The sequence below is a fragment of the Belonocnema kinseyi genome, chromosome 7, assembly GCF_010883055.1.
Source record: "Belonocnema kinseyi isolate 2016_QV_RU_SX_M_011 chromosome 7, B_treatae_v1, whole genome shotgun sequence".
NCBI lineage: Eukaryota > Metazoa > Arthropoda > Insecta > Hymenoptera > Cynipidae > Belonocnema > Belonocnema kinseyi.
The window spans coordinates 104,116,907-104,133,718 of record NC_046663.1 but is presented as its reverse complement, the minus strand read 5'-3'; the positions used below and the strand labels follow the sequence as shown (position 1 = coordinate 104,133,718).

General features: G+C 28.5%; 3 protein-coding genes across 7 annotated transcripts in view; 2 read left to right on the top strand and 1 right to left on the bottom strand.

Annotated features, from left to right (window-relative positions):
• The window catches only part of LOC117177576 (immunoglobulin domain-containing protein oig-4-like), a 10,168-nt gene extending 5,985 nt beyond the window's left edge, over positions 1-4,183 (top strand). Inside the window, exon 6 of one of the 2 annotated variants that reach the window (XM_033368401.1) lies at positions 3,586-4,183. The gene's annotated coding sequence lies outside the window, so the exon portion shown is untranslated. Of the gene's footprint in view, positions 1-759; positions 861-3,585 lie in introns of those variants that run through there. The other variant, XM_033368404.1, reaches the window with a different exon arrangement.
• Positions 1-11,822, bottom strand: part of LOC117177572 (procollagen-lysine,2-oxoglutarate 5-dioxygenase) — a 30,014-nt gene extending 18,192 nt beyond the window's left edge. Inside the window, exons 1-6 of one of the 4 annotated variants that reach the window (XM_033368394.1) lie at positions 11,630-11,822; positions 10,768-11,009; positions 2,268-2,499; positions 1,841-2,181; positions 1,275-1,728; positions 932-1,159 (exon numbers count right to left, since the gene is read on the bottom strand). In XM_033368394.1, the coding sequence (XP_033224285.1) occupies positions 932-1,159; positions 1,275-1,728; positions 1,841-2,181; positions 2,268-2,499; positions 10,768-10,999 (1,487 nt within the window). In that variant the 5' untranslated portion in view covers positions 11,000-11,009; positions 11,630-11,822. Of the gene's footprint in view, positions 1-931; positions 1,160-1,274; positions 1,729-1,840; positions 2,182-2,267; positions 2,500-7,297; positions 7,482-10,767; positions 11,015-11,629 lie in introns of those variants that run through there. The other 3 variants (XM_033368392.1, XM_033368393.1, XM_033368395.1) reach the window with 3 other exon arrangements.
• A 1,211-nt stretch (positions 11,823-13,033) lies between these two features.
• LOC117177573 (guanine nucleotide-binding protein subunit beta-2) lies at positions 13,034-16,456 on the top strand. Its single transcript, XM_033368396.1, has 6 exons — positions 13,034-13,193; positions 13,450-13,595; positions 14,634-14,933; positions 15,094-15,295; positions 15,415-15,631; positions 16,256-16,456. Exons 1-6 carry the CDS (start codon positions 13,125-13,127, stop codon positions 16,360-16,362), a joined length of 1,041 nt encoding a protein of 346 aa, XP_033224287.1. The 5' UTR covers positions 13,034-13,124; the 3' UTR covers positions 16,363-16,456.
• Positions 16,457-16,812: the final 356 nt, after the last annotated feature.

Below are 16,812 nucleotides of genomic sequence, written 5' to 3'. Positions count from 1 at the left end.
GGCTTACCAAAAAGTATGCAACCCGTCTTACACGATAATGCTATTCTTATGAGAGTGTATGCGGTGTTGCATACATTTTGGTAAGCCCCAGCATGTCCACCCTGTATATATATAATTCAAATTGTATTCTGACATTCTCTAAACTCCAAGTGAACTCTAGCATCTCAAATAACATTCTAGATTTGCAGTAATTTAAATTAAATTTCCATCCGTTAAAATCTAATTCTATTAAATTCAAATTGACCTCTGGAAATTTTAATTCTAATAGATAAAAATAACTTCAAATCAATGGAAGTTTAAATTAAAATTAAAGTATAGCAATTGTAATTAAAATCCGATGATGTGATCTTGTTATTAAAAATATGTCCAGCAATTCAAATAAAATTCAAGTCACTAAAATGTATTCAAAATGAACAGCATGAAATTTAAATTAAATTCTATTAGATTTAAATTTAATATAATTTTAATATAATCACATTTTATTATAGTAAATTAAAACTTAGTCCAACTATATTCGAATGGCCATCATTTAACATTTGAATAAATATATAATTTTCCGTTAAAAACAAATTAAAGTCAATTTATTGTATCTTCTGGATTTATTTAAACCAGGTGGAGAAAATATCAATTAACTTTGTAATCGTAAACCTAAATATTATTCAAAATTCTGGACTTCTTATACTTCCGCTTTTTTACTGATATTTTCCGAAATAAAATTCCATGGCAATCTTTAATTTCAGGCTTTCTCCTAACTTTCAGACATTCAGAAAATGTATTGTAAACCATGGAGATCGGCAATTTCGTTGAAATGTATTATTTACTTCCGTCAGAAATTCAAAGGCTCTCTCTTTATTTAAAAGGATATTTTGCAGCAATCAAAGTAAAATACTTTAAGACTAATTGCTAGGTATTATCACGTTTTTTTACATACCTTCGTTCATTGTGGATGATTTGCATGTAGTCAGAACTGCGAGCATAAAATCCGTCATCGGTAACGGCACCCCAGAAATTACTCCAAGCCTTAAAAGGTCTTATAAGTAGCGGCGCAACGATCCCTCTTTGCTGTTCAACCAGCAATCTTAAGGTGTGTTCATTGTCTAAATGCGCTTCTGCGTCAATCGAGAAATATCCAGAACACTTTTTTAACAAGCAATGATCCCTAAAATTAAAGAACACAAATTTTTAAAAATTAGATAAAACGAACTGGAATTCTATGTCCTTTAAGCCAATATCTACCATATAAATAGAACATTTATATGTTTTAAAATTCATACATTGCCAAATTACGAGCAGCAACTTCGTCAATTCTATCATCCGGTAGAATTTTCTTCACACTTTTGTATTCGTCTCCATGCTTCTCGATAAAGTTATCAATGACATCCTTATGGTAAGGGACATGATTATGAATAAAAAGATGCAATTTTGATTTCGGATAAGTTTGAGTGTAAATCTTTTCAAAAAACTCTTCCAAGAAAGGCATCGGTTTTTCGATGAATATAGCGATCAAAATTACTGGATAATTTTCAGGTTTATTCTTTGGTAATTCGATAGCATCGTCCCAACAATTTAAACAACCCTCTTCGGGACTCCAGGCTTGGGCCAAATAATTTCCGAGGTAATTCAAAACTATTTTACTAATTCCATTTCCATGTACAACTAACGGAACGGTGTTATAGGCAGTATTTTGAAGATAAGCATCGTTTCCTTTGAACCTCAACTCAACATCAGCTAAAATTTAAGAGTACTTTAAACTTTAAAATCTATTAACTAGTTAAGTAAAACTTTACTATTAATTTTAATTTAATTGACCGATATAATCCAGTTATTTTTGTCTAATTACCTACTGCTCCGTAGAGATTCTGAAAGATTTCAGATTTATGATCTAATTTGATTTTGTGTTTCTCTCTCAATTCCGGATCCAGATAAATGTGTGTAAAAAATAGCTGATCATCGTCAGAATCTTCAATTTCTCGATAAGATAAAATGGAATAGAGATCAGTGGCGAATCCAATAATACCCCCAGAATTTAGAAATCGTTTTCCTCGAGCAACAGAAGGATATTTCGAAGCAAGAGATTTATCTGGCCAACAATTGCTTTCGGCAGAAAAGAGGATTCGTGAATCGAACTCCTTGAATTTTTCTAAAATTGTGTCCAAATCTGACAGGAACACCAGGTCGTAACTGAAAAAATACAAACAGAATTTACAATTAAAAATTCTTTTCGCGGCTTTAATTTTTGATGTAAATTGAAGAATGTTCAACTTTACCTGTCCGTGAAGATAATAATTTTCTCAGTATCATCTTTGTATTCTTCGAGAGCTTTTTTAAAGAGGTTTACTTTATGCCCTCCTCCTGCATATTTTCTAACATTTCCACCTTTCCAAACCTCTCCAAATCCTAAGACCTTTAGTTTGTCATCAAATCCGTTTACTCTCGCGGATCTGACGTACCTTCTGAACCCGTCGGTATCATTTGTGGCAACAGTGAAGACAACTACGTCTGAAATCGTAAATTTTATATAATAAACAGAAGTATTTTCTCTATTTATTTAATTTTTAAACCATCAAAATTAAAAGTTATTTTAAAATAGAAAATTAAAACGGGTTGCAAACTTTAAAGGGAAAATGCATTACATTCAACTTCAAAGGATTTAAATAATTGATGAATTTCAAACGGAAATTTGGAAACTATAAAATTAATGTTTTGTTTCGAGATATTTATACTCAAACAATTATTTAAAGTATTGAGCACACAACATTGCATTGTACAATATTCCATTGAAAGTCCTAAATATTGTTCAATATTTAAGTTAGAAGTTTTCTTTTAATGCCTTTATAATTAGGCTTTGTTTAAAAAAAATAATATTGAAAACTTAATTCAAGAAATTTGAATTTAAAAATAAATTAATAATTTAGTTTCAAGTTCAAAGAACTTTATATCTAATCGATTTGAAATTCCAAATTTAAATGTTCCAAATCGAATAATTGTATTGTAATATATTTTTCCAAATTGTACATTTTACATTTAAAACCCACATAATTTATGAATTTGAAGTTTGAAGCATTCAAAATTGAATAATTTCATATAAAATTGCTTGAAATTAAACACTTTTGAATTGAAAGCATCCAAAATCGTATAATGTCGACTGAAACATTGAAACTTTTGGTTTCCATTTTAAATCTTTGAAAATTATATTACTTAAAAATAAAGTCTCGATAGTAAGGCAATGTTTAATTGAAAATTGTCATAATTAAATAATCGCTACAGTGTCAAGAAAAACCTGAAAATTGAATTCTACCAATTTTGAAAATAATTCTTCTTTTTTAAATTAATATGTATGATGTTACCGGGTTTGGACATTATAGTCTTGGTACTTCTATTTCCGTTTTATTAACTTAAGCTTTTCGAGCCTCCCTAGCCCTTTTATTCATTTCTGCTTGCATTCTGATTAATTCAATTGTATTTTTTTATACCAGTTTAAAAGTACTAATTGTAACTTTTGATATGTGAGGTTGATACAAAGTAAATGAATACAACTATTTTCAGATTTCTTTAAAACTTAAATTTTAACATTTTTGTTGACAGTTTGGCGAGTGCAGCGCTTCCGTGGAATAGAAAAACAGTTTGAAAAAAAGAATAATTCTATAGAACTCCATGGACTCAAAACTTGTGTCGATACTACGTTCTTTCTGCCGAGGCTTCAACTTCAAACTGAAAGCTTGTAAAAATAAAAAATTGCACTCAAAACTTTAAAGGCCGAAGTGAAGTTATTCAAAAATAATATAATTAAAAATTTTAAGTCTTAATAGTTAAACAATTTGAAATTACTGTGAAACTCTTCTATAGTGCCAATTTTCTCGGAAGGGCTATAGAATGGAGGGCTATTGAAGGGCTTCACTGTGGTAGCATTTCCATTCGAACAATTTTAAATGTAGGGGAATCACAATTCAAATATTAAAATAAAAAATAAAAACTTTAAAATTTTACACCTTGAAAATGGAAATGTTGAAGGGTAAAGATTTTTTATTTGAAAATGTTACAAATTTAACATTTCAGACGTTAAGTTTAAATACTTTAAGTACATTAAAGTCACTTCAAATTTTTCTAAAATGGTGTGTAAATCTACGTATTATGAATTAACAATCAAAGTTACTTTTCTAATTGTTAATTTAAATTGATAATTTGTTTAGTATCCAGTGTAAAAAAGTCACTATCATTGATTATTTTAAGTTTGATATTTAGGTTTCTCGCTTTAATGGTGATCCTGATATAGACAAAAAAGAAAAATTTTCCAAACTCATAGTATTTTTATTAAATGCAGAATATTTTTCCCGAATTTAATCAATAATGAATCAATAGCAATGCTAATAAAATATTCGTTTATTATTCAAAGGACGATCCAATGTTCCGAGATAATTTTTTTCTTAAACGGGACAAGAGTGTCACACTCGACAAGATTCGAAAGCTCCAAGTGATCTGCTAATGTTAACAACGAAGTATAGGCACTTTAATTAATATCTTTGGGGTCATGTCAATTAGGGAATTACCAGCAATTCTAATACGGAAACACAATCTGATTTATGGTTTATAGCATTCAAAATGCTCATAATGCATTTTAATCTGATTAAAACCTTCTCAGAAATCACATATGTTCACATTTGAAACCAATATTGTTTTAAATATAGATTTTTCAAGTGAAAATTTCCATTTTTTTATCAGCGAATGTTGCTGGTTAAAGAGAAACTCCAAAATGTTCTTATCTGGCAGTTTTGTTTTTTGATTTCTGATTTTCCCTTTGGATGGAAGATTATTTGTAACTCGTAATTGTCCACAATTTCTAGTATATGATTCAGTGACTGTATTTATTGTGGCGCAATTTTAAAATTTAAATAATGCACAAAGAAGTTAAAAGCTTCGTCAGATCTGATCGTTCAATTTTAAGGCTTGGTTTAATACAACGTGTCGATTATGTCATCTGAAAAAGTAGTGCCGAGGAACCGCATTACGTCCAGTGCATGCACTGAGCCTACGCTCTGGAGTCTTTTCTTTACGTGACGTGGAAGAAGTCACGTTTCGCAAGCATTTCTAAGAAAGACATTGAAAAACAATTTACAGAAAATTTTGTTGTAAAAATCAATTCCAGATATTTTCAGAAAATATACTTGATTTGAAAAGAAGTAAATATATATATATATATTTTTGTTGTTGCGATATTTGTAAAAGTCACTTAATATTATTATTTATAAAGCCATTTTTTAAATACACTGCTTTTTTCTATTACATTGAGAATGACAGAATATACAATCAAATCATTAGTATATACCTAATTTTATTATACTATTATTTTATTATTATACTTTATAATTATTATACCTAACAGAATTATTTTATTCAAATTTCAGCTAGACTGATACACAAACATTTAATAATTGATTGATACTAAACTTTATCTTGCGCTATTTAAAAAAGTAAGGCGTATTATGATAAACACCCGATTGAAAGTTCTATCCAACTTAAAATTTCTTTAGAGAAATCTATTAATAGAGTCCAATGTATATTCGAACGATACGTGTATTACAAATTTAGAACCTATTTTCCCTCCAAGAAAGACGAGGGTGGAAAAGCAGCTTTTTCATCGAAATGTCGACTGTCACGCAGGCTAAGAATCACTTTACCGGATATAAGAGATAACAAAAACAAGAAAAATCAGTAAAGTTAGCGATAAAGATATGTTAATTCTGCAGAAATGTTTAGTTCGATTTTTTTCGTTTTATAATCACCATATGATATTGATCAATTTAGTTATATAAATGTTGTAATTTCAGTTTTCCGTAAATCAAAATTTGTAAGAATGCTAACTACAGAATTAAAAAAACAATATTCAGTATTTAAACAGAAAAAAGTAGCACATTTGGGACAATTAAATTTCTTCAATATAATAATCATTTTAACGGAAAAATAAATAATAGTTAGAATAATAAAGTCTTAAATACTTTTCCAGATCTCGAACAGAAGTAATGAATCTTCCATAATCTCGAAATGTATCAAGCAATGTGGAAGATAAAAAGTGTTTTTATTTGCAATATTTATGTTTTTTCTTTTTTCTCATTATTTTTATTTATTTTTTTCTAATTTGATAAAAGTTGAATTATTTAATAGAAAAAGAACCCAAACTTGTAAAATTTTTCATTTTTATTTTTAAGTAATTTGACTCGATTAAAAACTAGATATTGATGAGCTTTTGTTTCACTCTAAAAAAATTCATTTTTGGATAAGAGAGTTAATTCTACAGCGAATATACTTGTGATAAAGATCAATTAGTTGAAACTTTCGAAAATCTTAAAAGATATGTATTAAAATATTGTAATGTCACTAAATCTGAAACATAAAATATAAGTAATGATTGAATTTTGAATTATAGTATAAATGATAGTGTTCTTGTGGACAAATATACAACAGAAATTCTGGTTTGTATACGGTAATGATGCAATTTGCTCCAATATTCATTTATTTGCAAGAAGAAATATATACGCATAGAAGGATAAAGTTTAATCAGAATCTCTGGTTTAATATACTCTACTAACTTTTAATATTCATTAGTTAATCATGTTTCTTTAAACAAATAAAGTATTCCTTATTTCTCGTTTTAAAATACTCAATAAACTTTTGGAATTTCCACTCATTTGGGGAAAAACAGGTTAAATAATGATTTCGTTCTTCTAAAATACTTTTTTTTGTTTTGTTTTATTTACAAAATACCTGAACCGACAAACTCAATAACTGAATAAGTTACTGCTATTTATCGTAACAAAAATAACAAAAGCATTTTTTAAATTAATATTAAGAATATAATTAAATATAAGGTTATAAGTTTAAAAAAAAGAACTGCCGAAATTTGGCACTTCGGAGCCTAAAAAATAAATGATGGAAAAAGGCAAAAAATGACCCGAAAGAAGTAAAAAATACATATACGTACCGACGAGCGTGCAGAGAATGTAAAAATTTTCAGTTTAAAAAATATAAATACAAGGAAAATTTTTTTAATTCAAATAAAACAATAATGGATCAACTTTTTATTAATTAAAATATATAGAAATTAAATTAAATCAAGATCACATCGAATATATTTTCGTGCATCGTAAAATTATGACGAAAAAAGTAAAAGGTTAAAGACCTTTAGCCCGGCTGTGTTTATCACAAGAAATTGACAATCTCGGTCAATTCATCCCTGAATCAGGGATCGTTTACATCTCAGATTTTCTAGAAAAATGTTTACTACAGAATAACGTGTATTTACCATCCTTTTTCGAGGATTTTACCTCGCCGGCTGCAAAAAATAACACTAAAAAACAACAAAAAACTTGATACTTGGCATTCATTTTAACGTAATTGTCAAAAAAAATTGTGAAAACCGACACACAGTCTCCGCAGACATGAGGCTCCGACTGAATGCGACTGAATGTATCACGGGCCCGGTCGTCCACGACTACCGAGTGGCGAGTCTACCGTGTACGGAAATGAGAAGTTTACGCCGATGACACCCACACACAAAATAAGTATAGAACAGTCCAAAAACATCGACTGCTTCAAACAGTTTAAAAACATTCAAAGGAAAGTGCTTTGAAAAAACATGTTTAATTTTTGTTATTACAAACAAAAATTGTATTCGTGTAAAATTTACTGGAGTTATATTTATTATATTAGATTATATTTATTTATATTTATAATGTATATAAAAAGTGGTTCTGCTTTTTTATTATTTATAAATCTTTTATAGTTTCAATTTTTTTATATCAGAATTATTATTAAAAACATATTTAAATAGTTTTTCTCATTTTATGTTATTTTCTCCGCAATACAAATAATAACGATTTTTTATTCTATGTATAAATTGCCCTATGCATTTTTTCTTTTACGTAAAAACTTAATTAATTCTTTCTTTATAGTGAGACTTCTATAAATTTTGAAAGCAACTCTGCTCATAAACCGGTACTTTTGCATGGTTGACATCTGTTTCAAAGTGAAGTTGAAGAATAAAATTATGTACCGAGACTAATTGATAATAACATATGCACCTTTCAAATTATAACACTAATTTTATACCATGACGTTTGTTTATTGTATTAAATAATGGAATTTATTAATAAAATAAATTAAAATTTCAAAATTAAGATGCACATTTTGGAAATAAAATCATTAAACGTATTAGACAGAGTTATAAAGTTTATATTTCATACTATTTTCTTTGCATATATAATCTGTGGCCGTGTTTTAAAATTAATGTTAAGAACCATATTTTAAATAAAATTTATCTAATTTTTTTAATAATTTGAATGTGTTTATTATTTATATTATTAACACACATCAATTTTTGTAATAATATTTAATTGTTTAAAGTTTAAACCACTTCGTATTCTTTAAACAATTGGTTTTCAGCAAGAAAAATTAAAAATGATATTTTCAAAATCAAACGAGTTTTATGTTCCATGGTTTTTTTATAATAATTATTTGATTGTTTAAACAATCATGTGTATCAATGTACGGTTAGAGTTTATTAAAATTGTAGAAAAACGTGCTTTTTCTCTATTTGATTATTCATTAGATATTTTACTGATACTTATGTAATGTTCAACGAAATTTAATTATTTATCAAATTAAGGCGTGGAATTTTAGTAAATAAGAAAATTTGTATTTTTACGGGCACCATATAAACTATTAATTTCTTATCTTAGAAATCGAATTATTTAAAGACTTCCAATAATTAAAAAAAAACTTTTAATTTTTTTTAACTAAACAATTTGATAAGCAATAATATTTTGTTGAAAAGTTGATAAATGTTAGTTATGCATCAAATGAATAATCAAATAGTAAAAAATCGCCTTTTTTAGCATGTAACAATGTCGAATACACTGAATCAATTTATTTCCATAATTTTATTCCGAAATTGGAGGTAATAAATTATTTTATTTTTGGATTTCATTATTAATTTAAACAAAACAAACAAAATGATATAAAATTCTTGTTTTATACTTTACAGTTTTTTATCAAAGGCATATTCGGCTGTTAAATTTTTTTTTTATATATTTTATACCTTTCAGTGAATTTTAATTGCATATAATTCGGATCAGTGAGATTATGGTTTTCAAAACTCCGTAAGTTTATACAAATTTTCCAAAAGCAAAAAAGATCAAGATCACAAGGCAGACCCCCCCCCCCTCCTTACAGTGACTCTATTGACTAATGAAGTATGCATCTGACATGATTTTTGGCACATTCGCATTGACAGTTTGTAATATTATTAATTATTTATAAAATATTCATTTTTTATCTTATAATTTATTAAATAATTTTAATAAATTTAATTTATTTATTGCTACACTTCGAAATTCCGATTTTAGTGAAATTCTAAGCATTTTAACACCTTTTTGGATCCTTGTTCATACTTTTTATCTTTTTATACACATTTTAAATAAAAAACGTGAAAATAGCTCACGTTTACTCCAATCACGAATGCGGCTACATTAATTCACCCATCAACTGCGCTAATCAGACTGATGTTTACTTCCGACGCTGGCCCAATAAAAATTCCTCATATTCCCGCAACAAATTTAAAAAGTATAGTTAAAAAGAATATTAAAACTTTTTTTAATTTCCCTAAATTAATTATGCTCAACGTTTAGCGCTCATTTAATTTCACTATAGGACAAAAATATATTAGAAAATATGCAATAACCCCATTGAACTTTTCGGCAAACTCTCGACTGAAATTATTATTAGTTAGTATTAGCCAACGAATGAAAGTAGTTTGAACGTTGCAAAATACACTCCATCTAAATGTAACCGAACTAAAAGCTGCTTACAAATCATGGTAATCGAACGGTAATCCAATTATGTAAAGCAAATTTTATTATTGAAAGCTAACATTTATTAAATAATTTGCATCGAAATGAAATCCTAAGAATTCAAATTTAAACAGTGGGGGTAAACACTCAAAACTTAGATCCATATTTTCGATAGTTCGATTTTCGTGTTTTCCCAGGTTTCAAAAAATTTTCAAGTTATTTAAATTTCAAATTCGAAGTTTAAAAAAACTGAACTGTAACATTAAAGTATTCAAAGAGAGGAAATTCTCAGGGCGGCCGCAGGTCAGAAAAAATCTATAAATCAGGGAAAACTCAGGAAATTTGATTGGTCGGGGCAAATCAGGAATTAAAAAAATGAAAAGTCTGGGAATTCCTGAAAGAAGTTCTTTAAATAACTGCCAAGAATAATAAATTAAAAACTTAAAAATTGTAATTCAAAACTATTACAATAAAACTGTTCTTTAAACTGTGAACGATTTCAAATTTAAAGCACTAAAAATTTCATAATATAAATTAGAAGGGCTTATAATTGTATATTAATAACTTGGAAAACTTTTTATTTTAATATTATACATACATTTTTAAATGAAAAGTTTTAGAAACCTTAAGAATTAGATATTTAAAATTCTTTCTTCATCCATATGAGAATTTTGTACATTAAGCACAATAAAAATTTGAGAGTCCAATACTCTAAATGGAGGCAGATTCAAATTTAAAAAATTTAAACGCCTCAAACTAGAAAGTTTTAAATTTCAAACATAAAAAATTCTCAAACACTTTCCACATTTTAACTCAGGGGATCTCAAAACGTCAAGATTTTACGAAAACTAGATAGTTCTAAATTCACCAGAATCTAGCAGCTTCTATTAATAATGATGAGAATGTAAAAATGTTTCAAATTTACCATCATTGTCGATATTCATAAAAGAACACTTTCTCTTCTTATTGGACCATGTGATGATCCTCGGGGCTTTTCTTGATTCATCACAGCCACAGGAAGAATTTACGTTGTTTCTACTGACATAGCGATCTCGCTTTAAGTTTTTATTACACGTTTCAAATTGTATTTCACTACTCACGTAGCTCAGGAACAAGCCAACGAAGACTAAAAGATGCGCTATTTCACTTTTGGCCATGCTTTATTCACTGAAAGATTGTAATAATATATTAGACAAAATATCACAGCATTTATCAATTATTACTTTATTGAAAATAATTTAAACATAAAATTCTCTAAAACCCACTGTTCACTTTTCCAACCTTTCTTGCATCAATTCATCATTATCATAGTAGGCATAGAAATAAGAATTATTTATTTCTAATCTGCTTTTCTTAATTAAAAATACTTATGTTGAAATAGAAATAAACTATATTCAAGAGCACAACAAAAAATAAACCAAACAAAAAAATCCAATATTGATCCCAACAAAGAATCTAAATAAAAATATTTAATCAAATTTCCTTTATCAAAAAAGTAAATGTAAAAAGTCCAACTGTCTACTGTTACGGAATTTCCATAAGGATAGCCCCTTTTCCAGCTCGTTCAGGACTAACTTTACGGAAAATTCCATATTACTAGCCCTAGCCCTATATTTTACTAGTTACTTTTACAGAAAACTTTGTAATACTAGTCAGGGCCTACAAATTAATACTATTTTCAAATTTTATTGTGATGTTACAGCCCGCGTAGTGACATCGTTTTTAATTCCCAATAGAAAACAGAAACAATATTTTTTTATTTTTTAGAAAAATTTCTTTAGACTTACGGAATTATAGACTAATAACATTAATTAAACCCGTACACAAAATTCTATAATCAACATTCCATTTGAAGCTGTTCTACCAGACTGAAACGAAGCATACGAAATTTGCAATTTATATGAGAAAGTGGAAGCCAACATCAGAGTTTTTTACTGATTCTAACAAAAAATTGATCCAGACGACCGAATCGACAGTCTTCGTGAATTTCCTATTCCGAATGGTTCCGCTCGCTTGAATTTTTTCACGGTTTGATAAGCGATTATAGGTCGATCTAAAGAACGCTCTGCACTCGATTTCTTGAGTTTGAATTACTTTTGAGGATTTCTAAATTTTTTAAATCGGAATCTATTTTCGTCTAACGGTACAATCGAAAACGACCTTTCGATTTCATAATATATTTTAGTTTTAGCCTTTGCATAGTATTTTCTACTATGATTATGGATCCTGAAATTTAAAAGATGAAAATTTTGCAGAGTTTAAATGTGGACTTATTTCAAACGAAAGAAAAATTGAACAGTCCATTAGTTGAATGTTGAAGGGAACAAATTAAAAAATATAAATTTATGAAATTTAACTAATTGAAAATTAAATTAAGGCCACGAAAACAGTCTAATTTTTTAAGTTACATTTCAAACGCATCATTTGTGAAAACGGAAATTTGATCAAAATTCAAACTGACAGAAAGAAGAATATAAAAGTAGAAAATGTTTAAACGTTAATCTAAAACTGAAATTTTGTGGGCATCGGAATTTTGAAAGCGAAAAATTGTAATTCTATCATAATCTAAATTATATTTACAATTAATATTTGACTTAACAAAATTGCAAAAACTCGAACTTTTTGAAAATATCGAACTCTCAAGGCTTTGAAACTGAAGTTTAAAATTCAATCTCTAAAGTTTTTAGGTGCCAGAAGCACTAGAATTTTGAAAGCATTGAATTAAAAAAAAAAGAAAAAATTATTCAATTTTTAAAGCATTGCAAATTTTGAGAGCCTATTTCCCAAATTTTTAATGCTATGATTTTGAACCAAATCGTAAATTGATCAGAATACAAAGCTAATTCTTTACTTTTGAGGCTTCTCCAGACTACTACATGTGAAAATAGGGATAATTAGGGGAAACGACTATTGATAAAAATAACAAACGAAAATTTTAGAAATATATCTTTCACTCGAAGGATCAGATAAAGACACTGGAATTTAAAATTAACTAAACTAAGTTTTCCTGAAGCATTACTTGTATATTTCTGGTAGAATTTTTCTGTGATATTTTTTGTTATAATAAAAGAAAACTAATTAAATAAAGCATAGGAGCTGAAGTAATGCCCAGCAAATGGGATTAAACGTTGATTTAATATGATTACTGGGGCAGTAGTCTCTGCTGAGGCTTCTTTTGCATTTTGACGGAAACTAGTTCGTAGTATGTTTCCATCGATCATCAGTAGATAAGTTTACTGTCGTTTTTCTCCTTTGCTCTGGTTTTGTTGAAAACGGTGAAAAATGGTGAAAGAAGATCCAGAGATTACAGGCCTGAAAAAGGAACTCGAAGATTTAATTAACAAGTGCAAGGTATAATTTGACAAATTATATGTAATCGTAATAATCTCCAAACTATTATTTATAAAATAAATCTTAGTGATTTATCAGAAATTGATATTCTCAGTATTCATATACAATCATTTTTTATTTCCTACCTTATTAAAAATAACAGTGTCTCGATATTGAAATTAATTAAAAATCGTTATTTTGTTTTATAATTACATTTTTGTATTTAACTACCTACGCATGAATTTAAAGAGGTATTTTTTTACCATTTTTATTGCAGGAGGATCAGAATAAGCAAAAAGATACCACATTGGAAGAAGCATGCAGTAGTGTAGCCGATGCTACGAAAGTGAAAATGTCAACAAAGAAGATGCTCAAAGGCCATATTAACAAAGTGAATTCAGTTCATTACAGTGGAGACAGTAGGTCAGGGGCTTTAAGAGTCATCTCAAAATTTGAAAAATAGAAAATTGATCTTTTCTGATTGCAAAAAAAAAAACTTTAAAACTTTAATGTTATTGCCAAACCTACAGGTTTAATCAATGTAGAGCTTTTCAAATTTGTAAAGATAGACGAGATCAAAAGTGAATAATTTTAATGTATAATAATGATAATGTTAAACTAATCTAGAAGCATTGAACAATAAATTTAACAGTCATTTTCAGTTGAAAAAACTCAGAGAATAATTTTACATCTGAAATAGAAAGTAAATAAAAAGATTTTCAATTCGTGCCGTAAACAATCCAAATCGAGGAATTAATATATTATTTGAGCTTCTGTAAACTTCCTTAGATTCGCTTCATAAATGAAATATTGAATAAACTTTGTGAATGATCAATGATTATTGTGAGGGGTTAACCAATCGAATTTAGAGTTTACACAAGATTTCCAGATTTCAAAGGTTTCAGAGATTTATAAAGATTCCAAGAGATTTCAAAGGTTTTATAAACTATCTTAATTTTATGAAACAGATTTGGAAGTTTTATGATTGTTACATGTAACCGAAAATGATGTTTATTTTTGTTAAAATCTAAAATAAACTTAAACAAATCTTTTTATCGATGTGAATACCGTTATTTAACTAAATCAAATTTCATGACAAATTTTGCAATTTTATCAAAATGCTCGAAAAATTCAATTAGAAGTTTTATAAATTTAATAAACAGTTACGTAAAAATATCGGAAATTACATAAAGTTTTCCGCTGCTTCTTTTGTAACGCAATAATTTGGTAAATTTCAGAATATTTCTAACAATGGAAGATTTAAAGAAATTTAAAAAGACTTCAAAATGTTTTAAGATTTCATGAAATTTCAAAAAATTTCAAATGATTTCACGAAGGCTTGTACACCAGATTTCAAGAGTGATTAAACCTTCGTATTATTATTTTAAAAATACATTTCTGTAATTTAAAGATTGAAATTAAAGTAAAAATGAAAATGTTCTATTTCCCTTCAATTTTCAGGCACTGTGTAACTGGATCTTTAGATGGAAAGCTAATTATTTGGGATTCCTGGACCGGTAATAAAGTCCAGGTCATCCCACTACGATCAGCATGGGTCATGTCTGTGGCTTTTTCTCCCTCAGGAAATTTTGTTGCATGTGGTGGCATGGATAATATGTGCACTGTTTACGACGTGAACAACCGAGACTCAACCGGATCTGCGAAAATGGTTAGAGAGCTTCTTGGCTACGAAGGATTTCTTTCCTCATGCAGATTCCTTGACGATTCGAAATTAATCACAGGCTCAGGAGATATGAAAGTGTAAGATAATTTTCAATCAAATTAAAATTACGATCCCAGTTTCCCGCACGAGAAATATAAATAATTCTCAACTAAAAAACTTTGTTAACAGAAAATGTAGATTAAATACGGAAAATATTTAGAAATTCCTAATTTGAAACATTTTTAATATAAAATCCAGATGCATATGGGACCTGGAAGCTAATAAAAAGACCACCGATTTTTCTGCACATTGTGGAGATGTTTGTACAATGAGTTTGGCTCCAGATATGAGTACCTATATTACTGGTTCAGTTGACAGAACTTGTAAGCTTTGGGACTTGCGGGAAGAAAAAGCTAAACAAACTTTCTTTGGGCATGAGTCGGATGTAAATTCAGTCTGTGTAAGTACAAATTAAAAGTGACTTTTCAATTTTGAGAAATTTGAAAAAATAGAAGTAATAAAGCTCGACTAAAACAATTTCAGAATTTTACAGAAGTTACAGAAATTTCTTTCTTACAGTATCACCCATCAAGTCAAGGATTCGTAACAGCTTCTGAAGATAAAACGGCTCGATTATGGGATTTGAGATCGGATCAGCAACTAGCAACGTTTAAACCACCAAATTCGAATCCCGGGTTTACATCTTGTGCTCTTTCCCTTAGTGGCAGATTCATATTCTGTGGCAGTGACGATAATTCGATTCACATATGGGATACTCTGAAAGCTCAACACAATGGTAAGAACAAAAAAGGTGTACTCCAATCAAATTATACAAAATTAAATTTAAAAATCCAGCAAATGAGGTCGGTACGCTCTCTTACGAAAGGGTTTCGTAGGTTACAGGTTATCTAACCACTGACTTTAAGGAAACAATATAAAAAAGTACATTTGATTTTTAATTGCAATTATACATGTCAAGAGCTTCAATTTGAGTCATCCAGGAAGAAAATCTGACTAAAAGCAAGGCTTCCGTCATAGGGCTTTGAAAAACAAAAGCCTAAATGTAAGTCATTCATGAGAAGGATCCGCATACAAGAAAAGTTTTCAAGATAGGGGTCGTCTTAGAACCCCATTCCTTCTTAGCCAAATTTCGTCATTTTTTTTTAGTTTTTAACCACTAATAAAAATAAAGCCATAATAAACAAGTGGATGAAAATATTTTTCCACGACAGACGGGAATCTGAACATTGTTATAAAGGTTTCCGTCGTAGCCTACGAAACCCTAAAAATTAAAAGATTTTCCGTAGGCAATGGAAATCGCATTTTCTATTTAAATAATGAATTTATAATTCCTTGAGCTTCAATAATTCATGAGTTACCAGTCATAAATTATTCACCTCTTTTATTTGTTCCGACGAAGGTATGCTAAATGGACATGAGAATCGAGTGACTTCCATCTGCATGTCGCCTAATGGAATGGCATTGGCTAGCTGCTCTTGGGATCAACATGTTAGAGTCTGGGTCTAGGTGACAATCTTCCTGTAATAACTTGATAAAAAAATCTATGTATAATGTATATCGATTGTATCTTGAGAAATAAAGCCATATTGCATTATTTATACATCTGTCTTTCATTCAACATAACTAGTTAAAAAAATCCGAGTTAAAATGAAAACAATATAATCACAAAATATAAATTTCCATTTCAATCCTTTAGTGTTAAAATGAACCTATTCTTTTTTTAAATATTCTTACCATTTAGACCAATATCCCGATTATTACATTTATTCTCAGCTTGTGAAATATGCGAAGTTTCTTTTAGAAAAAATAATTGGTTATACAATTTTTGTAATTTACATTTCAGAACAGAAAGCCCCACTGAATAGATCGAGACCTCAGAACGACAATCTATCTACTCTTTTAAAAATAAATTACAAATTTAAAAAGGTCCGGATAAAACAAGAACTGTTTTTCCAT

Bases quoted from the DNA above. Each gene is read 5' to 3' on its own strand.
- LOC117177573 (XM_033368396.1), top strand. From the start codon at position 13,125: ATGGTGAAAGAAGATCCAGAGATTACAGGCCTGAAAAAGGAACTCGAA. The intron at 14,934-15,093 runs GTAAGATAATTT...TATAAAATCCAG, and splicing joins GGCTCAGGAGATATGAAAGT to ATGCATATGGGACCTGGAAG. The intron at 15,632-16,255 runs GTAAGAACAAAA...GTTCCGACGAAG, and splicing joins TCTGAAAGCTCAACACAATG to GTATGCTAAATGGACATGAG.